Source organism: Varanus komodoensis, unplaced genomic scaffold (genome assembly GCF_004798865.1).
Source record: "Varanus komodoensis strain SLA01 unplaced genomic scaffold, ASM479886v1 scaffold1, whole genome shotgun sequence".
NCBI classification, from domain to species: Eukaryota; Metazoa; Chordata; class Lepidosauria; order Squamata; family Varanidae; genus Varanus; species Varanus komodoensis.
In genome coordinates this window covers 114818110-114836804 of record NW_025335268.1, presented here as the reverse complement: position 1 = coordinate 114836804, position 18695 = coordinate 114818110, and the positions used below count along the sequence as shown (strand labels likewise).

The following is an 18695-nucleotide window of genomic DNA, read 5'->3' as shown; positions in this document are numbered from 1 at the left end:
ATCTCTCATTTTCAGTTTGTACTTACTCTTGGTTGTATATTTTCTTGTGAGAAAAGACCAAGGTAAAGTAGAAACTGAGTGCTTCTGCCCTTTCATTTTCATCTCTTGGCAGTTTGCTATCCACTAGCTTGCTCGGCCTCTTGTAACATCCAGTGCTTTGTCTTGTTTCCCCTGAAGATTAACAACACAGTCTGCTCTGCCTCTGCCAGTATTTGTTTCTTCTTCCCCTACAACTCTCCCACCAAACTCCTGTTTGTTCTTCCTGTCTGCTCACTCTAGCCACTCCTTCCCTGGGAGCTTGGCTGCCTGTATCCCAGAACCTAGTCAATAGCTGGGCAGATTTGTTTGATCTGCTTAGGTAGGAATCAGGAACCCTGTCTGTCCATGGTATTATATAGTGGAAAAGGCAGTATTATTAGAAATCAAATACATGTATAGGGGAGAGGCTGCATGAGAACTGCTACAAGCCATTTTATTTAGAATTCTTTATCCCACATCATAGACCATGTTTGACCATGCTAAGCTTACCTTGATTCATAGATCTTACATTCCAGGTCCCTATGCTATATTGTTGTTTACAGCATTGGACTTTCCTTTCACCACCAGATACATCTGCCACTGAGTGTCCTTTCGTCTTTGACCCAGTCGCTTCATTCTTTCTGGTGCTACTAGTACTAGTCCTCTGCTCTTTCCCAGTAGCACATTGGACACCTTCTGACCTGAGGGGCTCATCTTCCGGCATAATATCTCTTTGCCTATTGATACTGTCCATGCGGTTTTCATGGCAAGGATACTGGAGTGGGTTGCCATTTCCTTCTCCAGTGGATCACATTTTGTCAGAGCTCTCTGCTATGACCTTTCCGTCTTGGGTGCCCTTACACAGTTTAGCTCATAGCTTCTTTGAGCTACACAAGCCCCTTCGCCAAGGCAAGGCAGTGATCCATGAAGGGGCTTCTATCAATATATCTAAGTAAATTAAAAAGCCATCAATTTTATTTTGTTCATTATACCATATTTTGTATTTTATTTATGTTTACATCATCCATTACACCTTCTAGCTCAGGTAGACAACCCTTTGGGCCCCTGGGCTTGAGGAACTCAAAATACCTTGAGTTCTTGTTAAAGGTAGAAAGGTGGGATGTAAATGTAGTGTGATAACAGTAATTTGAAATTTGAGAGATGGTCCTGGGCTCACCTGTAAAATAGCTGTGCCATGGGTGGGCATAGCTAGACACAAAGGATGAGTATTCTGCCTAGAGACATTTATGGGAATTTAAGAGTGTAATTGGTAGAGGTTGCTACTTCATTTTGAAGTGATACCAACTGCCACTACTGTTTAATATAAACATTGAAAAGAGTAGGTTGTCTGCCTATCTCCACTCTAGCCCAACTCTCTGTTCAGGCTTATGATATATTTAAAGCCACCTGATTTGTTGAATCTTTTGTCTCCCAGGATTGAAAAAACGTACAAGGAAGGCCTTTGGAATACGGAAGAAAGAAAAGGACACTGATTCTACGTAAGTTTTCACAATGAAGGAAGTCAATCCTGAATAGCAAAAATACAATACTTCACATACAATGATGAATTGGCAAAGCAGTTTCCATAGTGCTGCTTCTAAATGCAGGCCAGCCTATCTGCTACAACTCCCTGGTGTTGTGCGGGTGGCTGGAACCATTATGTAAGCTTTCAAGTAATTATGGTAGCCTTCTACCATTTTGAAGGCCAACTATGTTCCCACTTAACGGGGAAAAAAACCTATGATGCTGTATCTTATTCTTCTAGTACTTCTCTGAGATGGTAGGACTAAAACAATCTGCTTGAACTGCTTACAGGTTTGTGCCCTCTAGAAAATTTTGTTATAACTACTGGGTATTGAAACAAAGATCCTTGGCAGTTGGTGGAGGTCAGCATTTAGAAAAACAAAGCATACTGATGCTTTTGTGCCCGTGGAGAACTTGCCTGGCTTTTCAACCATACTTCTGTGTCAAGGTTGTTCCACAACTGAAGTTTAGAACATTATGGAAGTTGTGAATAGCTTTTGATGTGAGGCTGTTTTGTAACATGCAGTGTTTAGAGTAACTGGATGATGGGGAGAAAAATATTCCAGGTATCCTCCTGTCTTTGGAGTATTTTTTTGGTGGTGGGGGGGAGTATATATAAACCTCATTTTTCTGAATAGTTTGAATGGAAACAATCAGTGTAGGAAGAAAAGAATGGGAAGATGGAGACAGGGTAGCAAGAAAAAAGCAAAAAGTACCTTTTGATATGTGTGAAAATGTACTCGTTTTCACTCTCTTGACCACCCTGTGCCATATAACATCAGTGTTGCTCAATGAGCATGTCTCTTGAGTTATTTTGATGGAGGGTTTTTTAAAACTTTGAATCTGACAGAAACCTGTCTTAAATATATTTCTGTGGATAAGAAATATGCAGTAGCAGTTTCTAGATCTCTCCATCTGTTCATATTTCAAAACCAACTTTTGGTGGTCCAAGAAAAAGTGAAAAAATTAATTGTCAGTAATCTTTTCATGCCCCAGTAAATGTTCATTTTACTCAAAGAGCAAGAAAATCTTTACCTCACCTTAAAGATGAGTGGGCTGCTTAGCAACAGTCTACAGGATGCTGCCAGAGCTATAGTTGAGATCCACTTACACTGAGCGGGGAGAGGTATTTAGTGCTTGACTCTTTTTCATTGCTAGGACTCACTTTGAAAGCATGTGACACAAAATGCATGTGATCCTTAAGTAGCATATTTAAAGAAGCTAGAGTAATTCCTGTTGTCAGCTGTTGTGACTTCATTTTTTCTAGAGGAGTTGCATCTGATGCTGTTGGGATGAGGCAAGGCAGGGGAGGCCAATTTCAACTGATGAAGCTGTAACAAGCAGAAAAGATAATGTGGGCTGGTTGCCACTTTTGCTGTTGCTTCTCTTCCCCACAGAGCAGTTGGTTTTGATGCCCTCAGACCGGGAAGGGGAGAACAGTCCAGCTGGTAAAACAGCAGCATGTAGAGATGGTGATGATGACAGTATATTTTATGAGCTGCTGCTTCTGTACCCTTCAAAATAAACTAACCTGTCTTAGCATTGATGTAAAACTATCCAGTGGGCCTCCCAAGTCACTTACAAATGAATCCTACGAAGGCTTATCACATGTAGGGTGACGCTGTGAGATTGGAGTGCTGTCCATGCCCCCAAGATGAGGTGGTTATTGGTTGTGTCCATACATGAGGCATGGGCATCTGTATGGGAAAGCCTATGCAAGCAGTCTTCTTGTATGTTGTAAAAAAGGAGCCATGCGGAGTTCCAGAATGTGCAAAAGGCCTATGTGCATTGAGGGGTACTTGTGAGGAATCTCCTCTATGGATGCCCACACCGATGAGCAGCATGACCTGAAGGGTATGGCCAGCCATGTGGTCCTATGCACCATTTCTACACAGGATGCCCTTTATGCAATCCACATCTGAAGGGGGCTGGAATTGCTAATACTTAGCAGCATAGAACTCTTATCTAGAATAGAAAAGCAACAAAGGGAAAAGTTTTTCACATGGATAGATTCAAATTTAGTTATACTTAAAATGAACCCACTGAAACCCAGTATACTCAGGCCCCATTATTTTTGGTGGATTTACTCTAATTAGGATTAAATCTGAGCCCAAAACACAAATTAGAGTGGATAGTTTGACATTGTTTGGTAATAGTACATATTTTCACTCTGTTACAGAGGATCACCAGACAGGGATGGAACTGTAAGTATTTAAAGGCATTTATTTATTAAATTATTCCTTTTAAATTAGATGTGCCTAATGGAAAATGCTTCTCTCATTCCATGAATCATCAAAAGCAATTCTTAACCCTTTGCCCTATTTCTATTTTAATATAGAGAAGTTATTAACATTATCGGTTTCAATACACTGCTTGATATTCAATGTTCGCTTAAATCCAGAGTCTTAGCCTGTCTGGGAGAATATACTGTTTGTCCATCTTTCTCTCTCCCTTTGATCAGGGAAATCAGTGAATTAAGTTTTCTTCATATTCCATTTCAAATGTAAAATGATCAGTATTATAGTGAATAAATATGATCAAATATATAAAAGGTTTTAAAGCATTTAATTGGTATTGAAAGCTCCACAGGAAATAATTGAAATAATTCAGAGAAAATGGCTACCTATAGAGAATAGAAATAGGAGAATGGTTGCTCTTGACTTACTTTTGCTATTATCTATACTTTTAGGTTTTCTGTCTCTTCTGAACTTTAGAAGGATACTTATACTTACCTATTTATTAGACTTAAGTTTACAAGGAAGAATGTTGGGCTCAGATATGGATTTTACTTTCCTTTATATTGTTAACTTTAAAGCTTTGCTTCCATTTATCATGTGAAGAAGCTGAGGGAATTTGGAACAGTTGCTTATTAGTGTTCTTCACCAGACTTCACTAACAGAATGGAGAGACTGCATACAGACAGAAGGCCATTTCTCTCCTAAAATCACAGAAATTGGATTATTATGGGCCTTTCCAGATGATCAATTTTGCACAATGAATTACCAGCTGCTGCACAGGTCATGATACAGATGTCTTCCTTCAAGAAAACACATGTGTTTGCAATATCATTTTTCCTACATGCCTTGTTTCTTGGGGAAACTAGTTGCCCCACCCCCATCTAATATGTTTCCCTTTACCATTTTGAGGATCCTCTGTAAGATTTATGACTCAATTGCCATTGCCATAGATAGAATGTGTGGCATTAATGAGAAACACTCCTTTCCCTGCCTGCACTCACACCTTCTGACCATCTCCCTCTTTTAAAAAGGAAACTACTGGAAAATACTTGACCCACTCACTAATCATCTTGTGCTTTCCCATCTTTTGCAGGGTTTTTTTTCTGAAAAAAAGGCTGAAATATCTCTCCTAAGGCTTAGTCACTAAAATATTCTGTTTTAAAAAATTATTATTTTGATACCATCCCCTTTGTCTTTGGCCTTTTGGGGCACTGGAATGTAGCCCCAGAGAGTGTCTTTGAAATGGAATATGGCCTTCAAGTGAAAGTGGCGCAATACCCTTTTAAGGATTTTTTTAAGGATACCCTCAATCCTTAAAAAAACAAAAACAAAAAAACAATGACAAGCTGCAGAACTGTTTTGACCCCACGTGCAGCAACGTTCATCAACACACAAACCACAAGTGCTTTAGTTTTCAAAAGGCATTGGCTTTCCCTTTATACCACAGAGGTAAACATCTGTTCAATGTTTTCTCTCTTAAAGGACAGAGTATTTTTCCTCTATACAGTATGATTCCCCCATATCCCTGATTCATTTCATGGGGATGAGTGTAGGTCTGATGGTGTAGGTCTGGGGATAGCAGTAAATCTACAGGGTGCAAGAGATCTTTTCTTCTGGAAAGGCCATTATATACGTGTGTGTATGTATATATATATATGTGTGTGTGTGTGTGTGTGTGTGTGTGTGTATAAACCTGACTTCTTAAGCCACTGACCCAAGATCCTTAATCCCCAATCCTAAACATATTTACTTGTCAGTAATTTTTTAAATTTAAAAAGAACTGTATTTCCAAGTACATGTGCTTAGGTTTGCAACTTTAGACTGGAGAAAAGCCTGCATCCACACATTCTTTTGCATACCCATTGTATACTGTCAAGTGCTTTAGTTTAAATTTCTTATTTTTTTCTATTTTCTTTTTGAAAAGCAGACCGTATTTGGAATTGTCATCTTTGTTTAACAATTTGGTCAAGGCTCTGTTCAGCAGATGATAAGCAGGTACAATGCTGGCATTGGGAAGAATCAAGTTCCCAAAACTATTTGATTCTTTAATTAATTAATTATTTTTAAAACTGCTCAATAGCTGACACTATCTGGGCAGTTCACAACAATTCACATAATTGCAAACAACAAATACAAGATAATAGAATACAGACTATAATACTGTTATAGCACATTTTAAAAAATGGCTAAAAAGAATTTCCCTAAAATAATAGATTGGTAAAGGCAGGCAACATAAATGCCTCATCATATGCCATTATAAGCCTGTAAATAGAAGGCACCCTTAACCTGAGGCTGGAAATATGGCAGTATTGGCAACAGGTGGGCCTTAGCGGGGAAATTCCATAATCAGGTGATCATCCCTGAGAATGATGGTCCCTCCAGTGATGTCATCTTCCAAGTCTCCCTCTGAGGTAGCACTGGGAGGGATGCCTGAGGTCACAGTGTTCAAGTAGGTGTAGGTCAGGAGAGGCATTTCAGTCCCGAGTCATATAAAGCGTATTTAATGCCAATATATTGCTAAAGCTTTTCTTGTATAAAATCAGAATAAAAAACACTCAGGAGAATTTTTTTTAGGTTCATCTTCAGTTACAAAAGGGATGCTGAACTATATCATAGAACTCCAAGGGCCCAGTGCTAGGGCAACTGAGGAAATCAAAAGAGCCCTGCAGGGGAAGAATCGTAGGAGAATGTAGTTCTAAACTGCATCACAATGTTATGTGTCATTTTAAAAAAAAATTTTCTCAAAAGAATTGTAATGAGACTTACCTCTGCCACTCCAGTATAACAGACCTAATTTCTGCTGAATAGAGCCCTGTCATATGTGCCGAAAGAGTCTGCTGACAGCAACATCAAATCTGGCAAGTAATGCCTTTGAAAAGTGCATTCTGAGCTTGCTTAGTCCATGTAGTTTCTGTGTTTAAAAAAATTCAAACCACCCAGCACTTTAACCCTTTTTCTATAAAAAACAAAATCCATTCCAGCCACCCAGCCCTCATCCTCATGATCCACCCTCCAATAGCAAACCAGAATGTGCACAGGAAGGAGGAAAAGCAGTTTCGGTAAGGATATGAATATTAGTTTAAAGCTTCCACGGGATTGGTTAGTAGGCTTGGCAGAGTGTGTCTGTGTGTGTGTGTAAACAAATACAGTATATCACAGAAGCAAGTACACCCCTCACATTTTGTAAATATTTTATTATATCTTTTCATGTGACAACCCTGAAGAAATGACACTTTGCTACAATGTAAAGTAGTGAGTATACCACTTGTATAACAGTGTAAATTTGCTGTCCCTTCATAATAACTCAACACACAGCCATCAATGTCTAAACCGCTGGCAACAAAATTGAGTACACACCTAAGTGAAACTGTCCAAATTGGGCCCAAAGTGTCAATATTTTGTGTGGCCACCATTATTTTCCAGCACCGCCTTAACCCTCTTGGGCATGGAGTTCACCAGAGCTTCACAGGTTGCCACTGGAGTCCTCTTCCACTCCTCCACCTTCCATTTCAGGATGCCCCACAGATGCTCGATAGGGTTTAGGACTCGAGGCATGCTTGGCCAGTCTATCACCTTTACCCTTAGCTTCTTTAGCAAGGCAGTGGTCATCTTGGAGGTGTGTTTGGGGTCAGCATGTTGGAATACTGCCCTGCGGCCCAGTCTCCGAAGGGAGGGGATCATGCTCTGCTTCAGTATGTCACAGTACATGTTGGCATTCAAGGTTCCCTCGATGAACTGTAGCTCCCCAGTGCCAGCAGCACTCATGCTGCACCAGACCATGATACTCCCACCACCATGCTTGACTGTAGGCAAGACACACTTGTCTTTGTACTCCTCACCTGGTTGTCGCCACACACACTTGACACCATCTGAACCAAATAAGTTTATCTTAGTCTCATCAGACCACAGGACATGGTTCCAGTAATCCATGTCCTTAGTCTGCTTGTCTTCAGCAAACTGTTTGTGGGCTTTCTTGTGCATCATCTTTAGAAGAGGCTTCCTTTTGGGACGACAGCCCTGCAGACCAATTTGATGCAGTGTGCGGCATATGGTCTGAGCACTGACAGGCTGACCCACCACCCCTTCAACCTCTGCAACAATGCTGGCAGCACTCGTACGTCTATTTCCCAAAGCCAACCTCTGGATATGACGCTGAGCACATGCACTCAGCTTCTTTGGTCAACCATTTCGAGGCCTGTTCTGAGTGGAACCTGTCCTGTTAAACCGCTGTATGGTCCTGGCCACCATGCTGCAGCTCAGTTTTAGGGTCTTGGCAACCTTCTTGTAGCCTAGGCCATCTTTATGTAGAGCAACAATTCTTTTTTTCAGATCCTCAGAGAGTTCTTTGCCATGAGGTGCCATGTTGAACTTCCAGTGACCAGTATGAGTGAGTGAGAGCGATAACACTAAATTTAACACACCTGCTCCCCTTTCAAACCTGAGACCTTGTAACACTAACAAGTCACATGACACCAGAGAGGGAAAATGGCAAAAAATGCCCAATTTGGACAGTTTCATTTAGGGGTGTACTCACTTTTGTTGCCAGCGGTTTAGACATTGATGGCTGTGTGTTGAGTTATTTTGAGGGGACAGCAAATTTACACTGTTATACAGGCAGTATACTCACTACTTTACATTGTAGCAAAGTGTCATTTCTTCAGGGTTGTCACATGAAAAGATATAATAAAATATTTACAAAATGTGAGGGGTGTACTCACTTCTGTGATATACTGTATATTTGCTATTGCGTATGCTATCTGACTATTTTTCCTCTTTGCATATGCATTTTAACTTTGTGGTCCTGATGTCTAATATCTAATTGAGTTTAGCTACTTGTTAGTGTCTTCTAATATTCAGTAGAATTTTTTCTGGATAATTTGAAAATGAATTATCATTTGATCTAAGTTACTAGAAGCAGATTGTCTTCTATTATGTGGCTGGCTTGGCTTGAAAACTATAATAGACAATATTCATACTGTATTCATAATAATATACATTTGGAAGAAAAATAAAGCAAGATTGACTCTGCATATGATATGAGAAGATATTTAAACATGGGCAAGTTGTCTGGGTTATTCCTTAATATTCAGAAAGTTGAAATGAAATATTTTGCTTATATGTATAACTATGTATATAACATTTTGTGACCACTTTTCTATCATGAATAGGCTTTTTCAACTAGTTTATATATTGTATACTTCCCATATACTTCCCAGGGTTATGGGAAGGTTTGGTGCATGCATATGACAGCTATGGTTTGGAAAGCTTTAGAAATAAAGCATAGCATGAGACCTTCTAATTAACATTTTCTAAATGTAAATCAAAACTATGCATTTTATCTTCCCATTCTATTCATGTTTATTTCAAACATATGCTGCTGCTTTATAATAGGTCTCAGTTAGACTATAGCCCTATTTTGGTGTTCAAGAGAATGTGTGAAGGCTCAAACCATGTACTCAACAGGATAAGGTAGGGTTTGTGATTGCAGTAAAGTTCTATTCCTGTTCAAGAGAATGTGAATAGAATTCCAGAATTCCTCTTCAGTTCTTACGATTTCACACAAGGACTGAACTGAGGAGGAATGGAATCAGCACACAGAGATGCCAAGCCCTGATACATCATCCTGCCCCAGTAAACACTCTGAGCCCTCACGTGTTCTCTGGACTGCCTGAATATGGCTTAGTAGTCTATTTACACCAGACAGTCTCATGTACCTTGAACTGGTTGCTGTTTTCTAGCTTCTCAGGCAGAACTCTTCAGCATCCCTCACTACTTGATCATTTAACTGAAGATGCCAAGAGCTGAACCTGGGACATTTGCATACAAAGCATGTACTCTGCTACTGAGCTATAATCTATTAATAGTTTATATATAGGGGAGCTATAATCCCCCTCCTAGATGGAGGGAATGCAGTGGATGTGGTTCACTTGGATTTCAGCAGTGTCTTTGACAAGGTGCTATATGCTATCCTGGTTGAGAAATTGATGAGCTTCAAGATAGATTTGATGCAGCACTGTCCAGTGGATTCAGGCATGACTGATAGGCCACATTCAGAGGGTGTCTGTTAGCAGGGAATCATCTGGATGGCAGCCAGTTATGAGTGAATTGGTCCCCAGGGCTCAGTTCTGGGACCAGTTCTGTTCAACCTCTTTATCAGTGACCTGTTGGAGGGGATAACCAGTCTGCTGACCAAATTCACAGACAATACCAAAGTGGGGGTGCTAGCCACAACTGAGGAACAGGTACTCCAGATCCAAAAGGACAAACTGTGGAAGTGGGTGGGGGACAACAGGATGGTATTCAATGTGAATAAGTGCAAGGTCTTGCAGTTCAGATACAGGAATAGGTGCCATAGGTATGGGATTGGGGACAAGTGGCTAGAAAGTGGCACTTGTCAAAGGGATCTTGGGGTACTTGTCAATAGCGGGTTAAACATGAGCCAGCAGTGTGACATGGCAGTTAAAAAGGCAAATGCCACCCTTAAATGTATAGCCAGAAGCATGTCTTCCAGATCAAGGGAGGAGTTAGTACCACTCTGTAAGACTCTGGTGTGCCCACAACTGGAGTACTGTGTCCATTTCTGGGCTCCACATTATAAGAGGGACATAGCAAGGCTGGAATCAGATCATTGCAGGGTCCCAAGGATGGTAGCCAGATTGGGGACAGCAGGGTGGGGGTGGGGGATACCATATTAGATGAAATTGAAGGAGCTGAGTCTTTTCAGCCTGGAAAAGATGAGTGTCAGAGGGGATCTTATAGCGCCATATAGGTATGTGAAGGAGTGCCGCATGGTAGAGGATTGTGTGACCTGTTCTCTCCTGCAGTGGAGGACAGGACACGATCCAATGGGCCAAGGAACCAGGTTTCAGGTTGGATGTCAGGAAATGGTTAGGGCCCCTAGGATATGGAATAGGCTGTCACAGTGGTGGTGAAGGCCCCATCAAGGAAAATTGGATAACCACATGTTGGGTATTACATGAGCAGAGCTGACTGGTACCAGCAAGGGAATCAGCCTACATGGCCCAGGAGGTCCGTCTTCCTATGTTTCTGTTTTCCTTTGCCATTAACCATATCATTTTACTTATTACAATATGATGGCTTGTCCCTGCAGTCTTTGCTCATGTGATCAGCCTTGGAAAATTCAAAAGTTGAAACACTGCAAATTTCTTTTTGAATAGGAATTGAGGGATTTCCATTATCTTTCTACATATAGGGAACTCTTGCCTTGGACAAGGATCTTGAATGACTTTGTCGCTTCTTTTGAGAATCTAGTGCATTTTTATGTTCTTAACTTTAATTTTAAACCTATTGTTTCTAACTGTATATTGCAGAAGAGACCAAATGGTGCTCCAAATGGGTTTTATTCAGAGATTGACTGGGAAAGATATGTAAGTACAAGTACCTGCCTGATATTCATACTTGCCTTCCTTATTTTACAGAAATCCTGATCACATCTCTGTGTTTCTCTGTATCACTGCATGGTGGTTCTTGCTCACTTCTAAAGTTTCTTAGCACATCCCATCCTGACAGCATGAAATGGATAACACTATCTGAATATCAAGTATTTTCCTTGATGCACCCAACTATTGTTTGTGTCTTCAAATTTGGCCCGCATAGAAATATCTAGTTGTTCAAGACAATTGGCTGTCTGCTCAGGAGTCCAGAAATATTAATTGGGCATACCAATCAAATCCTCTGGCATGCAGTATGCAGAGGACACTCCAGGGAGAGATAGGGATTACTCTCTGATTACAAGAGTATATAACTTGTCTAGGCATTCAGCTGTGGACATGTAAGCTGGGGCACAGGGCCAAGCATGCTGGCTCCATCCCTTGTGCACCAGTATTTACTGGCTGTAATGTCTCAGTTCAGTGAAACAAGGTCTGGGGAAGAGTTACACTTACCTTCACTAGAATGCAAGCGGACCTCTCACCATGATCCTGATAAGGTATGTGTATTCCATATCCCTTCAGGTTGAATGTCCGAATAGGGCAGCAGCAATTTTGAGAAAGCTCTGGGGAATTTTTAACCTTTTCAAAACTGATGGGTAAGAATGCCCTACCTTTCCAAGCTCTCTAACATGTACAAAGGACTGGGAAGAGAGGCAGAGTATTGTCTGACTTGTGAAGAAGCGGGGAATATTAATGGCTGAGCGGTAGTTATCCAATATCTCTGGATCCAAGTCCGAAAAGAGTCTGAATCACTGAGTTCATAGAAGGGGGAACAAACCTCCTCATATAATGAGGCATTCATCACTTTCTGGATTTACCCAGTCAAAACTTCCCCAGGATTTTTAGCTCAGAGATTTTGGAACTGACACTGATATCAACAACCATAATCATGGGCTACAGTCAGGGGGACTGGCTGGGGTGAGTATGTAAGCCAAATAGAGGCAGGCTGCACCCATCTTTATTTTTTTTCCATATACATTCAATGATGCAGCATGTTTGAGCCCCACTGCATCAAATAGCTGCTTCATTCTTACTCTAGACTATATTTTATCACATTGTGTTAATTAGATTGTGTAAAACCACCACTGAAAAGAGCCTATAAAATAATACCAATTATGCTAATAAGGAGAGTTGCATTTCAGGAAGATTGTGCTGTGGTTGTGGAAGATGTCCAAATTAATTAGAAGAAATTAACATGTTTATTAAAAGAAATTCAACTTAATTTAGCTGAGAAAACCTACAAGTTCAACTATACTCAAAATACTGACCCAGCTTGATTCAGCAATAGAACGAAATGACTCTATGGTTAGTTCCTAAGTTTGTGTACGTCTGTGTGTACATTTATGTATACATACGTTTTGTTTATTCTTCCTAGATATATAAATATAAATGCATTTTAATGTGGTAATTTATGAACTGATAAATGTTGTTGTTGTTGTTGTTGTTGTTGTTGTTGTTGTTGTTATTATTATTATTATTATTATTATTATTATTATTATTATTATTACATTTCTATGCCGCCCCTTGCCGAAACCTCGGGGCGGCTTACAACATGATAAAATACATTGAAATACAATAGTACATAATAAATTACCATTAAATATAACAATACAAAAAATACATTGATTTACAAATACAAAATTAAAATTATCAGTATAAAATAAAAATATAGGAGGAGAAAGAGAAGGAAGAAGAAGTTGCCCAGGCCAGATCATATGTTTTAACAATTGAAATTATGTTTAAATAAAAAGGTCTTTACGTGGCGCCGAAAAACCAGTAACGACGGTGCCAGGCGGACCTCTTTGGGGAGTGAATTCCATAGGTTGGGCGCCACCGCAGAGAAAGCCCTCCTCCGGGTACTTACTCTCCTAATTTCTTTCATGGAGGGTTCCTGGAGAAGGGACTCTCCCGCAGATCTCAAAGGGCGGTCAGGCATATACGGACGTAAGCGCTCGTTCAGGTAGCCAGGACCCAAGCCGTTTAGGGCTTTATAGGTCATAATCAACACCTTGAATTGGGCCCGGGCTTCAATGGGAAGCCAGTGAAGCTGATGGAGGACTGGAGTCATGTGAGCATAACGCCCTGTCCCCGTCAGCAACCTGGCAGCTCTATTTTGCACCAATTGAAGTGTTCGGACTGTCTTCAGGGGAAGCCCCACGTAAAGCGCGTTACAGAAGTCTAGGCGGGAAGTCACCAGCGCGTGTGTCACCGTCGCCAGGCAGTCGTATTCCAGGTAGGGGCACAGCTGATTAATCAGCCGAAGCTGAAGGAAGGCGTTCCTCGCTACCGCTGTCACCTGAGCTTCCAAAGAAAGCTCCGGGTCGAGGAGTACTCCTAAGCTGCGGACCTTATCCCTAAGAGGGAGTGTTGCACCATTCAGGACCAGGTCAAATCCACCCTCTCCGAAACCCGATCCGCCAACCAACAGGACCTCCATCTTGTCTGGGTTGAGTTTCAGTTTATTGGCCCTCATCCATTCCCTTACCTCGGCCAAGCACCGGTTCAGCACAGCCACTGCCTCACCTGGATTAGTGGAGAATGAGAGGTAAAGCTGGGTATCATCAGCGTATTGATGATTCCGCAGCCCACACCTCCTGATGACCTCTCCCAGCGGTTTCATATAGATGTTAAATAGCAGAGGGGATAGAATGGAGCCCTGTGGTACCCCATGGCATAGCTGCCATGACGTAGAGACATGGTCCCCCAGCACTACCTTCTGGAATCGACCGTTGAGATAGGAGCGGAACCACTGCAAAGCAGTGCCTCCAACCCCCAATCCCGCAAGTCTATCCAGAAGGATACCATGGTCGATGGTATCGAAAGCCGCCGAGAGGTCCAGAATGTTACAACAGTTCTCTAAGATGCTCCTGAGTAGGATGAGTGTTTGGATTAGAGCATTATTTGATATGATTAATAGACTGGATCCAGATTTATTTATGCATTGCAATCACTTGTATTTAAGCTAGTAATGACCAACTTAGGTTCCACTGATTTTATTGAGTCTACTCAGAGTATGACTGAATTGAGACATAACACACTATCTATACCTTAAGTGGCAGGCAACAACATATTTATTTTATTTATACAAACTTTGATATGCTGTCCTCCATAACTAGTTTGGCTCTCAGTTTGGTTTACAAGATTAAAAATATAATAAAGTAACAAAATGGTAATACAATTAAATAGCAATGCAATTCAGTAATTCAACACCTGAGCCAACCAGCAAGAACAAGATATAAAGTAGATAATAAAAATAAAAATAAAGCTGAGCAACTAATTAAGTAATTAAATAAGCAAAGATTGACCTGGCAAAATATATAAAAACAAGTATAATAATTTTTAAAATTCATCACTTAAGTTAAAATACTGGGAGAACAAATTATTTTGCCTGGTGCCAGAAGATGTAAAGCATCAGCACCAGGCATATTTCTCTGTGGAATGAATTCTACAAGCAGGGTGCCACAACCGAAAAGGCCCTTCCCCCAGTAGCCACCTTCCTGATATACTTTAAAGGTGGCTCCTGGAGAAGGACCTCGGAAGATTATCTTAAGGTCTGGATAGGCATTTATGGGAGAAGATGTTCCTTGAGATATTCAGGTCCTAAACTGGCTAGGGCTCTGTATGCCAGCATGCACCGTAAAGTAAGCAGTATGTATGTATGCACCTTAAAATAGAGCCAGACGTCAATCTGCAGTCCATGCAGATGGTAAAGGACTGGTTTTTGCCTGCCAGTCTGTGCTAGAATACAAGCTGCTCTATTTTGTATCAATTGAAGCTTTCAGACCATTTTCAAGGGCAGCCCCACACAGAGCGAATTACAGTAGTCCAACTGAGAGATTATCAGAGCATGGATCACTGTTCCTAGATTTTGCCTGCCCAGAAAGGAGTGCAGTTGATATATCAACCAAGGTTGATTCAAGGCTTCTAGCCATGGAGCTCACCTGGTACTCCAGGAACAGTTCCAGGTCCAGAAGCACACCCAGACTTTGAACCCTGTTTTTTAGGAGTTGTGCAACCCCATCCAGAACAGGATGGACATCAACCATCTGGACAGAGGACTGTGACTGTATTAGGAAGGAGGGGCGTGCAAAAGGGGCTTGTTCCCTTACTCCCATGGAGAAACGCATGAGGAAGCCAGTTCCCTCACTGGGCCTCTTTATTGCCATTTACAACTTTTGCGGCTGTGCTGCCCGAAGTGCCAAAGCCCTGGCCTTCTCCAGCCCTCCTCCTTCCTGTATCTATGGCAACAAGTGGCATCACCCCTGCAGCAATGGGGAGCTGTGTGTCTTGGACACAGGGTTTCCCCTTGCTGCTTGCACAGCTGCGTGCTCACCCGTGTATCCCGGCCATTGCAGTCCTGTGCGTTGTTCTGTCCAAACAGATTCCCAGCCACATCCCTGCTTCATTGAATGTCCCAGGAAAATGGGTGAGCCCCTCTACCTCCTCACAAGGACCCATCCATCAACAGCAGCTGTAACTTGCCTGGATTAAGTTTCAATTTACTGGCCCTCATTCAGCCCATCACCCTGTTCACTGCCTCACCTGGATTAGGTGAAAAAGGTAGAGCTGAGTGTCATGTTGAATAGCATGGGGGATAGTATGGAAACCTGTGGTACTCCATGGCATGTGGTGCAGAGCCACCCAGCATCACCTTCTGCAAATGGCCGGTGAAGTAGGAACAGAACCATTGCAAAACTGTGCCTCCAACTCCCAACACAACCAGACTATTTATTTATTTATTTAGAATATTTATATGCCATCTTGTCACAAAGCCCTCAGGATGGCTTACATAAATTTTAAAAAATAATATATAACATAATACAAATGAATTTCAGATCCACCCTGGCTGCAGATTAAAAACATATATAAACCAATATTAAAAGTTATTAAAATATTGTTGGAATAAAAAGGTCTTAACCTGGCGCCGAAAAACAAATAACGACGGTGCCAGGCGGACCTCTCTGGGGAGCGCATTCCATAGGTGGGGCGCCACTGCAGAGAAAGTCATCCTTTGGGTACTTTGCCTCCTAATATCTTTCATGGAGGATTCCCGGAGGAGGGCCTCTGCTGCTGATCTCAGGGGCCGGAGGGCAAATATGGAAGAAGGCATTCCTTTAGGTATCCAGGTCCCATACCCTATCCAGAAGGGTATGATGGTCAATGGTATTGAAAGCCACTGAGAGGTCCAGGAAAACCAGCAGGGACACTAGCATAGTCCTATAATTTGTTGGGTTATGGTGTGCCTTTATCTTTTTTGATATTTCCTCCTCTTTCTCTCGGTATGTACTGCTGCCACCAGGAATTTACTTTCAATCTTATTAGTCAACCTCTCTGTCAATATTGTGCCCAAGCTATGAGGCTCCTTCATTGGACTATGTGGTCCATGAGACCCCGGTATTCAAACAACCTAATGACACTGTATTAAAAATATATTTTCATTTTTTACAACTAAGAAAAACAATACAATTAACATAATAGCAATAATTGTGACTAAATATCACTGATCAAACAACACATCAACACCAGTGCCAGCTCCACCAGGACCAACAACTCTAATTACTTGAATACCTTGCCCAAAATGATCATTTATTCATTCAGGTTGCTCCACTTCCCCTTCAGAAATGCATGAACTCTTGTGGTGGTTCACACCCCTTTCCTTTTATTAAAACGTATTCAATAAAAAGTTTTCAAATATTTTCAAATTTATTTTCACTTGTCAAACCTTTTTTCCATTTAATATCACAAGTTAACTTATCAATAGACTTCTTTATACCAGTCAACTATATAATATTCAGCTTTTGTTTTCTAATTCCTTGCTGCTATTAATCTTACTGCTGTTAATACATTTATCATAAATTCTTTAGTATTTTGTCCCATCTGTTCTCTGAATAAGAACAATAATGCTTATCAGGGTCAACTTCAATATTTAAATTCAATATTTTACCAATTTCTTTAAAAATCCTTTCCCAAAACTCATTTATATATTTACACTTCCATAACATATGGAAATGTGTACCCTCTTCTTGGTTGCATCTCTAACACACATTGGAATATTTATTATTCATATAATTCAATTTAACTGGAGTTAAGTACCATTTCCAAACCAGTATATAAAAATTATCTTCGATTCTTATTGACAGAAATTTTAAAATTCTCTTATCCCACACATTAATCCATTCTTCAGCACTAATATTTCTTTTTAAATATATTTCCCAAGACTCTTCAAGAGGATCATAGCAATCCTCCTCTTCTAGTAATACCTTGTACATTTTACTTTTCATTCCTCTCATCCATATACTGTCTTGTTTTTCTTTCTGTAAAATTATATCTTCAAATTTAGCATATTCTCTGCATTTACCATTTTTCTTTAACCAATAATCTAATTGAAATATATTGCACCAATTTATTTTACTCTGTCCCAGTGTTGCTTGTATTATTTCTTTATTCTTCATTTTCTCTAACCAGTCTTTCAACCTAATGACATGTTTACACGTCAATACTTCCTTCAAATTACACCTCAGAATTACTGGGAATCTTTCTAATTCTGTTATTGGATATATGGCAAAATTGATGGGATAAACATATTCCATATATTTATTCCAAATTTTAACCGTATTCTTTAAAAATGGGTTCCTATCTTTTTAATAACATTCCTATTATCTTGTTGAAGAAAAATATTTAATAGGAATGCTTCTACATCTTGATATTCTAATTTACCCTGTATTATCTTATCCATTTGCAGTATAATATCCAGCATATTCCTAAATTCATTAGCTGTATAATAAAATTTCACATTGGGAATGTCTAAACCCCTGTTCTCTGGGGCATATACCATCTTTTTTATTAATCCTTACTTTTTTATCTCCGTTACTAAATTTATTAATCATACTTTGCCATTCTTCCAAATCTTTCTCTGTTAACTTAATTGGTAACATCATAAGCAAGAGTTAATCTTAGGTAAAATCTTCATTTTGAATGCCGCTATTCTGACAAACCATGATTGACCATGGTTTGACCAATGTTCTTAAAATCATGCATCTTCTCTTTCACTTCATATTTTAACTTATTAAAATTATTCTCTTTTAGACATTGCAATTGTTTGTAATATTTACTCCTAAATCCTTAATACTATTGCATATCTTAACTTCTAACTTGCTTTTAATCTCATCCATTTCCACTTTACTACAATTAAATGACGTCATCTTTGATTAGTCCTAATTTACTTGTAAACCTGTTATTTTTCCAAATTCTGTTAAATGTATTTTAATCTGATCCATACCCTTAACTGGGTCCTTTATTGTTAATAATGTATCATCTGCAAATAAGCTAATCTTAATGTTATTCTCAAATTTACCTTCTATTAAATTATCATTCCTAATACTATTTGCTAGCAGTTCTATAACTAAAACAAACAGAATCAGAGAAAGAGTGTAACCCTATCTAGTACCTCAGCCTGGGGATATCT

The 18695-nt window shown here is 40.1% G+C and overlaps 1 protein-coding gene across 1 annotated transcript in view; it reads left to right on the top strand.

Moving 5' to 3' along the window:
• Window positions 1-18695, top strand: part of SGIP1 (SH3GL interacting endocytic adaptor 1) — a 176223-nt gene that overhangs the window by 46491 nt on the left and 111037 nt on the right. Inside the window, exons 3-6 of the mRNA XM_044441183.1 lie at window positions 1454-1517; window positions 3722-3746; window positions 6761-6838; window positions 11111-11167. Coding sequence (XP_044297118.1) covers window positions 1454-1517; window positions 3722-3746; window positions 6761-6838; window positions 11111-11167 — 224 coding nt within the window. The remainder of the gene's footprint in view (window positions 1-1453; window positions 1518-3721; window positions 3747-6760; window positions 6839-11110; window positions 11168-18695) is intronic.